General features: G+C 37.1%; 1 protein-coding gene and 2 long non-coding RNA genes across 3 annotated transcripts; 1 reads left to right on the top strand and 2 right to left on the bottom strand.

The window, feature by feature from the left end:
- The first annotated feature begins 759 nt into the window (after window positions 1-759).
- On the top strand, window positions 760-2024 carry LOC144657451 (uncharacterized). Its single transcript, XR_013571534.1, has 2 exons — window positions 760-1598; window positions 1803-2024. It is a non-coding gene; the product is annotated as an uncharacterized LOC144657451 (long non-coding RNA).
- A 588-nt stretch (window positions 2025-2612) lies between these two features.
- On the bottom strand, window positions 2613-6253 carry LOC144657450 (uncharacterized). The gene is made up of 4 exons (XR_013571532.1): window positions 6040-6253; window positions 5570-5702; window positions 4769-4866; window positions 2613-3929 (listed from the first exon to the last, which is right to left on the bottom strand). It is a non-coding gene; the product is annotated as an uncharacterized LOC144657450 (long non-coding RNA).
- A 443-nt stretch (window positions 6254-6696) lies between these two features.
- LOC144657449 (adhesion G-protein coupled receptor G6-like) lies at window positions 6697-8389 on the bottom strand. The gene has a single exon (XM_078517790.1). It carries the CDS (start codon window positions 8386-8388, stop codon window positions 7837-7839), a length of 552 nt encoding a protein of 183 aa, XP_078373916.1. The 5' UTR covers window position 8389; the 3' UTR covers window positions 6697-7836.
- Between the last annotated feature and the right edge of the window lie 192 nt (window positions 8390-8581).

The raw sequence follows: 8581 nt of genomic DNA, 5'->3' as shown, positions 1-8581 counted from the left end.
ATAAACAAATTGATTTGCCTACTGAATGTAACTGAACGATGAGAAAATCTCTTGGTTTCTTGGTCAGTTCCATATCGACTTCGAGTTGTACCAGAAACCAATGGTTAAACTCAATAGATAAGTTACTTCTTTTTGATAGTTTATTATGACAATCAAAGAAACAGGCAATTATATTAGCTAGCATTTAATTATGATAATATATATACAGAGTGACATAATTTTAGCACGTGACCATAAAACAATTCACAGAATGCAGAGAATCATTTTTTTCTTTTAATAAATATTCTCTAATAACAATAATTAGAAAGTAAGAAAATCATTTTTAAATAAGTGAGCGTTTTGCCATGACCAGCATCAAACTACTCATTACAGGCTCGCTCAAGCAAAATCAAAATAAATATCTTTTACGCATCGAGTTATAGGTACGCATAGTGTGCAAATTGCTGAATTAACGTGAATTAATATTCTCGCAACAAATAACTTATTGCTGCTTGAAGCGCAACTCTTTTGGTTAAAAATAAACTTTTAACTCGTAAAACTATCGTCACAGACGGTATAGGCACGCCTTTGAGACGCGCTCTAAAGCCCTAAAAGGCCTAAAATACGTATACATAATTTTTGAAAGTTCAAGAAGGTAGACGAGACATAACGTCCAATACTGGTTAACGTATGTTTGTCTTTCACTTAAGTTATTGTTTAAATAAATCTTTTATGTCTTAGTTAGAATTATATATTGTACATAAAGCTGACTTATATTAACTAGTATTGACAAGTAATAATATATAGATTTAGGCAAGCCTAAAAGCGGAGCTCCACAGGTAATTATTTTGCACTTCATTGAACTCTAAATTCTGGCATTCTGGCATTATTCGTTTTATTTTTTATAAATATTGATTTTATTCCTTATTCTTTTTTACCGAGTACAGCAACACCAAATACGAGAACAAACAAAATCAATCAAAAAGTTATAATTCCACCGACAGCAGAAGTCTGAATGACGAAGAAATGACGAAGGTTACATATATGTAACCTTCGTGTAGGAAAAAGGAGGGGGGAGTAGGGCTTTACCAGGTTAAACAGAAGGAAAGACACTTAACATTTAGAGTATAAAGGAAATAGTGAACATCTACATTTAGAATAAGGTTTATTTTCATTTATTTTTTTTTATTTTCACTTATTTGCATATATTTAAATTTTGATTGGAAACTACAGAGGTTATAGCTAAGAGTAAACACCATATTGCCCGAACCAACAACTCTATGCAAACTGTAGTGAAAGCTTTTACATGTTTTTTTGCGTCCCCTTGCCCTAAGGGGTTTCACTTCACTCACAGAAAAAAAGCAAAAATTCTGGGAAGCTAGAATTGTTTGTGAGTCTCAACTCAGTTTTGTTATTTGATTACACAAAAAAGATACAATCATGTTTGCTTGTGCATTATAACTATGGTCACTATGCAAGAAAAATATAACATCATTACTTTGACTGTACTCTGTTAATAATTTGTATGTATTATTTTCCACATTTTTGTGGAGACATGTTGCCCATTCGTCATGGAGTTCACAAAGTAAGCAAATGAGTCGTAATTTGGTTGCTACATGGTACTGCATCTGCCTCATCCCCAGGCGCCGATTGGCCGGACGTTGAGGCGGTAAGGCGGGAAAACAGGGAGCGCGGGGATTGATGGTTAGTCCGCTTCCCCGTCCGCATCAGGCCCAGAACGCCAAGCGAACCGTGCACGTCAGTCCCACAACACCAAGCGAACCGTGCACGACCAAGGACGAGGACGCCTGGGGACGAGGCAGGTACTGCATGGATTCTGCAAATTTTATCTGGCTTTAGAATATTTCACTACTTTTAAAATTATAGCTGTTCATATAAATTGTATACAGCATACAGTACATAAGAATAAAATTGGTACTGCATATTGCTTGCAATCAGGATTTTAAACTCCTGTATACTGTTGTTATAGTACCACCAGTTTCGGCATTACCAATCCAAATTCAAATTATTGCATTGCTTTGTAACTCCACTTCCTCCCCCAAGGTCATCCAAAGAACTTATGATAATAATAACTACGTCCTGTGAAGTAAAGGGCTCGAAATATTTGTACACTTGCAGGTCATGTTAACCGGCCGGTTTAACTGGTTTCTTACCACTCAAAATATTGAAAATAGCAATTTTAAACTCCCATTCATTTCTTCTGTTGCTGTTTTTGCTGCAATTTCTTGAAAAGATCACTTCATAATGCCCTTGTTACATCTTACAAGATGTGAAAGCGACAGGTCAATCAAGTCGTTGTTTACTGAAGTTCACAGTAAATATGTTAACCCCTTTCACTCCCAAGAGTGCCATATGGCACAAGATGCCATTACATGCTCAATAATTGGTCAATTTCTATGAAATTTGAACATATAAAGGTCTTAAACAGATCTGCTGTCTTTTAAGCATAAAATCATACCCCACCCTAGCATATGAGACCTTATTACCCACCCCTGCAACTTTTTCCTCTTTTACTTTAAAAAATCAAATTAATATCTCAGTGACAACAACCCTCACATTAACAGCTGAAAATTAAGCTATACTTTAGGGGTATACCCAAAATATAGGCAGAATGAGATATTTTAAATATTTTATTTTTTGGGTTTTGAATTAAAACAGTGACTTCCTCTATGTCTGTTAGTCTGATTTATGACATGCTACAAACAAACAATACCATTTAAATGAAATATAGTATGTGGTCTTCAGGTCCATAGTTACCCGGCGTATCAAATCGAACGTTCGGTTTTCGAACTCAATCGAACGCAATCCAACTTAATCGAACGATTAAATTCGATTTTGTTCGGTCATCGAACGAAATCGAACTCACAAAAAATAAATGCAAATCGAACAAAATCGAACGTTCGATAAAGTCCGATGAGGTTCGATTTAGTTCGGTCGTCGAACGACGCCAAAGCGAGCGGCTTACGTCGTATGAAGATATGATCTGAATCGAGCGAATGTTCAGTTTTCCTTCATTTGATGATCACGGGGATAAATTCCCGGGTAAATGCGTCCATCGATGAAGCCATCTTAAGTTATGTTTCCTTTATTTCCATACTTTTTATGTCAAAATGGAGAAATAATTCTGCCACTAACAACAATAAAAATACGGTTAACACTGATGTCACATACGGCGTGCACCTTCATTCCCATGTGCAATGCTGTATTGTTTAATCGATCATATAAAGTTTTAATTCGCAAAATGTTATTCTAAAATACGGTTTTCACTTGATACGATACGCAGATACATCGGGGGTTGTATTTGAGTATTTGTAATTTGATCCCTCGTACGAGTTTTAACGTATTCCCGGGCGTATTAGATTGCTCGAATATTATGTTTTATTTCTTTAGGATCAAATAAAAAGACAAAGATATACGATACCGTGTCCAGTCACTTATTCCAAAACCATTTAAGGAATGATCATTAACTTTTTACTCGCTCCGCTAGGTTCCAATTTTGTTTTTTAAATTTTAGCCACATCGATTTCCGAACTTAATCGAACGCTTAATTCGATTTCGTTCGATTTGGTTCGGAAATCGAACTCACAAAAAAAGTTGTTGTCCGATTTCGTTCGATGACCGAACAAAATCGAATTTAATCGTTCGATTAGATTCTATTTCGTTCGATTGAGTTCGATGAAAAATTTGTTCGATCTCGTTCGATTTGATATGCCGGGATAGTTACCGTTTTACAAAAATGTGGTATTTCCCACAGGGGTGAAAAGGCTCCTCTTTATTTTAATTTACATGTAATTTACAAGTCTCTTGAAAATAGCATCATGATGACACCCAAACATTGAGCAATAAATCTTTCCTGGTTTTTTATATCCTTGTCCATATTCTGTTTTTGTGTCTGTGACTCACTGCAAACTCTGCAACTTGTGTTAACCCTGAAGAAATTAAGTCAAATGCCACAGATTAATTGGCATCAATATCAATAATTTATAAAACAAAACACATACTCAAGCTTGTTTAACTGAAGCAAAACCACTGGATGTGAAAGGATCAGGATCCATTAGAAATTTAACTGAGATGTATCAGCGCAGACTATTTTGTTTTACTGATAACTGTGAAGTCAGCTAAATTTTCCAATAAACTCAATTTACATCACTGCAAACCCTCACACCCCTTCTTAATTAAAATGTTTGGCCTTTGACCCCACCCCCTAGCCCTTTGGGATATTCCATTGACCTTACATGAGAAGGATCTGAATATTTGGATTTTCCTTGGTGTAAGAACCTGTGAAATATTTTTTGTCGTTGTTTTGGGGCTATTGTTTTCCTGCTCTATGTTGTTTTGAGGTTCTTTGCATTGATGCCTTGGTTATTATTTGTTTATCATTGGTAAGTTTCACAGGTTCATACACTGAGGACAAGCTGGATATCTGCTGCAACCACGCATTGGAATTTTAAAAGGAGTGTTTGAGGGGAGGTGTTCAAACCATTAAACCTTCCACAGTGAGGCTAGGGCCAGATATTTTCTGGTACTTAGATCTGTGAATTTCATGAAAACCAACCTTAATTGAAACTTTATAATTTAATTGTTTACTAATATTTGTTTTGAAATATATCATTGAGGAGTGGAGTAATGAAAGCAAAATATTTCATAAAGTAGGTAGATCAGCTGAGCAACCAAATACAGATTAAAGCAGCTGAAACAAATTACAGAAACTGAATGAAACCAATGAAAACATATTTCAATTATAAAAACTACCGGTAGCTATAGATACCTGATTTACTTTGTTGTTGTCCACTTTGCAGAGAGCATTCTATACATGTACGTGTTCTTCATTCATCATGATGGCTTAATGGTAGAATATAACACTAGCTAAAAGAATGATTGACATAATAATATTTATTAAAAACCACCACACCAACTCTTGTAAATGGCCCTGTTTATTAAAATGATTTACAAAAATTTCTGTGTTATATTATGGCCCATCAAAATATAAAATTAGCCTCTTCCATAAATACACTAGTGTAGTGTTACTAAATTCTAACTACACCGGGGTATAATTTTAGCTTTTCTACTTGGGGATTTCTTGGATTACTGGTAAACCTAAGTTGATTTATGTTTGATAATTTGAGCGCAACAGACCAAGAAGCCCTGTCCGTTGGCCCAAGACATAATGCCATGACACCATCACTGGTATTTCTTACTGAACAGGTAGTACAAGCAGTAAGAATTTTTTTTCATTTTATGGGTTACAAATTTATTTTTTAAGCCTTGATAAGAATTATATAAAGTTATAGCAACATATTACACATGTACATGCATAGGAAAAACATTGCCATATCCTAAAAGCTTTTCTCCTTACAGTATTAGTATTATACTAACATCTTCAAACATACACATTCATCACTAGCTGTAATAATAATAGTCAATGTATTAAAGTTTGCATACACAGATGCATACAGTGTCTTAAATGCTATGAATTTACTCACAAAAGTTCCAGCTTTCAGTAAAGGCATTAAGAAATGAGATAAGTAATGATGTTTATTTACTCTGATTAAATGAACAGTCATTTTACCTCCATCACGAATATCAATAAACTGCATGCACTGCATCTATTCCACTCGGAGTAAACAAAATCTCAGGCGCTTCTTGCAAACTGCTATCACTCTCATTTTTATCTCGAAATTCCAGCAGCTGCTCTCCCAGCACTGTAAAACAAAATAATCACATCACAAACCTGATTTTAAAATCGTAATTTTCTTCGAAATGTGTTGATCTTAATTATTTGTGAATTCGTCCCTCAATGGTCCAATAAATATATGTTTACAAATCAAATTCTCCTATTTGCGTTCAGTAAAACTGGATTTTAAGGAATAGTATTTTTCAACAGTAGCCATGTCACAAGCAAATACTTAGTGGCGAAACCAGGGAATAACATAAGCTTTAGCAAGTAAAATGTGCCGTAAATATAAGCTTACTTTGCATATCAAGTGAGACAAAACGTAGAGATAATAACAAAAACACTGCAGTCTTCAGTGTACTCACCTTCACCAGTACACTGCTCATTTTGTCTCCGTTCCTTTGTTCTCGGGAACAGTGGATTAATGGACGAAAAAAAGTGGTCGGGTATTCTGCAGTTGCTCCCAACCAAGTACAAAATACAGCTTGTTTTCGCTTGTCCGAATCGTACGAAAATATTTAGCCGAGCCGACAGTCTGCCGAGCATAAATGCGTACTTCCATTTTCTCACTTGCTCCTTCATGTGAATCTACAGCAAATGACCATGGAAATGTCTTTGCGCCCGCGATTCAATGGCGAAAATGTCTCGGTCAGCGGTCAACTTTAAAAAAACATTTAACCTCGATGTGGTCAACATTTGAGCCCGCGATATGGTCATGTGATACTGGTCAGCGGAATCCTTGTTTTGACAGCTGTCAATTGACCACAACAAAGACGTCCAATCATGTCAAATATCAAAGATAAAGATAAAAGCAGTCGTTGGGGAATAATAATAATAGGACATTCTCCTCCCCCGGTCGGGTTGCCTTGTGACACCCCTCCTCCTCCCCGAGAGTCTGTAGGCGCGGGGCGCGCGCGTACGCAACCAAATTTTTCTGGCTTCATGGTTTGACAAAAATCATTACCCGCATTACCCATGGTGCTCCGCTGGCGCGCTTCGCGCGCTGCGAGCTCCGCTACTAAAACCATGAATTAATCTTTAATTCTGGGTGATTCATGATTGCCCATTCTAGCTACGTCCTGGCTAAACCTGGGACAATCTTGGATGTCTATATCATTTTAATCCGTCTGAGTTACAGAAGGGTTATTTTTCTACAAAACTAAATTTAAGTATCTATTTTTATAACCATAGTTACAGTGTATTTGTTTTCGAGCGAGTGTAAGACACAGGAGACAATTCATTTGCGGCAAGTGCAAAGATGGCTGGGGGATCGCGCTCGCTCTCGATGAGAGCGCTAACCTCCTTTCAACGTGGTCCGGTTTAAACTCCGAACCTGGCGACATGTCTGGGTAGAGAGTGTTGTCGTTCTCGTCCTTGCTCCGAGGGCTTTTCTCTGGATTCCCCGTTTTCTTTCCTCCACTTTTCTTAATTCCAAATCAATCGCGAATCCAAGGGTCACAGATTTGTCATTAGCAATACTGTCATCTGCTATTCACATAGACAAAGTCGATTTAGGAATTTTAAGTAGGAAAAGTGTACAAACCTAAGTTTGGCTTTCTCTCGTTCGTGGTATACAAACGCCATTGGTTGAACAGTACGACCGACAATCGCACAAGTTTGTTGAACTCTGAATAAAAGTATTTACAACTTACCAAATCCCGGCAGGTTACAGGAAAACCGATGTAAGACCAAATCCAAAGTAGATTAACCAGTCAGTTGGGATTAATTGCAAACCAGATCTTGCAATCTGGGTTATCCTCCCATTAACACAATTCAGGCAGTGAAAACCAAAATGTAAATGTTGGAAACCATGCGGTCGTATTGATAGGGAGAATTCTCTGTTCATCTTTAACAAAATTCATAAAGAGACTATGTCTTGGAATGTAAGGACGTGAATGCGTCTTTGTTTAAATTAAAGTGTCTACCGTTATTTAAAGTCAAGGTTTAAACTTGACTTAGTCTTGTCATTTTGACAAATACGTCGTTTAAAGTCTTGAACAGTTTTTCTACAATCTTAATACTCTATAGTTAGGATACGCTTTCATTAAACACATATAAGAAAAAAAATATGTATAGAAGAACGAATCGTCTTAACTGAACTATACGTGACACATGGCCTCTTGAAGTAAATTGTGAATATATCACATCAGTCAAATTTCAGTTCATAATCTGAGCACTGCTCTGAAAGTGTTCTCGAAATCCTTATACGTCGACAGGTTTGAGCCTACTTGGATCTCAATCCCAGAATCCCCTCCTGCCGAGCCGCTCAACGAGATTGGATTATCACGTCCCTGTATCCCAAGCGAGGAATTCTGGGACGAGATACTCATGGTTTTAGTGCCCAGGCTGGTGGTGCGGATCATTTCCATGACGCGGTTTTTCGTTGTGAGCATGCGCCAAGCTTCTTGGAAATCCTTCTTGATGATTCCGTGCAGCACGAAAATGAGAAGACCTTGAAATGAGCAAGTAATCGTGAAGAGGTAATGAAAAACCAGCGTTCCGACAGTCGAGGCTAAACCAGCGAATAACCAGTTGAGACCAAGCAGGAAAAACACTGACACAGTCGCTCTGAAGTGTGATAGCCGATTGGTTTTCTCAGACATGTGCGGAATGTTGTAGATTTCTTTCATCACGGCAATGAAGATGAAGACGTTGACCACCATGAGGAGGAGGACTGGAGCGAGGAACGCCCCGTAGAAAGCGTCAGCGTCCATCCAGCACCTGGAAACGAGAAAGAAACCACGGCGTCATTTATGTTAGGCAATTGTTTTCAAGGCATGATTTATCCTAATGTCAATGTAAGTGATTATAATTAGGATTCTGCTGTTTTAAAGTTACATTTGAAATTGACAAAAGCTTCTTTACAAACGATTTTAAAAGGCTTCGGAAGCGTCAAGTTTATTTTTA

The sequence above is a fragment of the Oculina patagonica genome, chromosome 6, assembly GCF_052425735.1.
Source record: "Oculina patagonica isolate OP01 chromosome 6, crgOcupat, whole genome shotgun sequence".
Lineage (NCBI taxonomy): Eukaryota > Metazoa > Cnidaria > Anthozoa > Scleractinia > Oculinidae > Oculina > Oculina patagonica.
Note: the sequence above shows the minus strand (reverse complement) of the source record. Positions and strands in the feature narration are given on the sequence as shown.

Coding starts and splice junctions, on each gene's coding strand:
- LOC144657449 (XM_078517790.1), bottom strand. CDS start 8,388: ATGGACGCTGACGCTTTCTACGGGGCGTTCCTCGCTCCAGTCCTCCTC.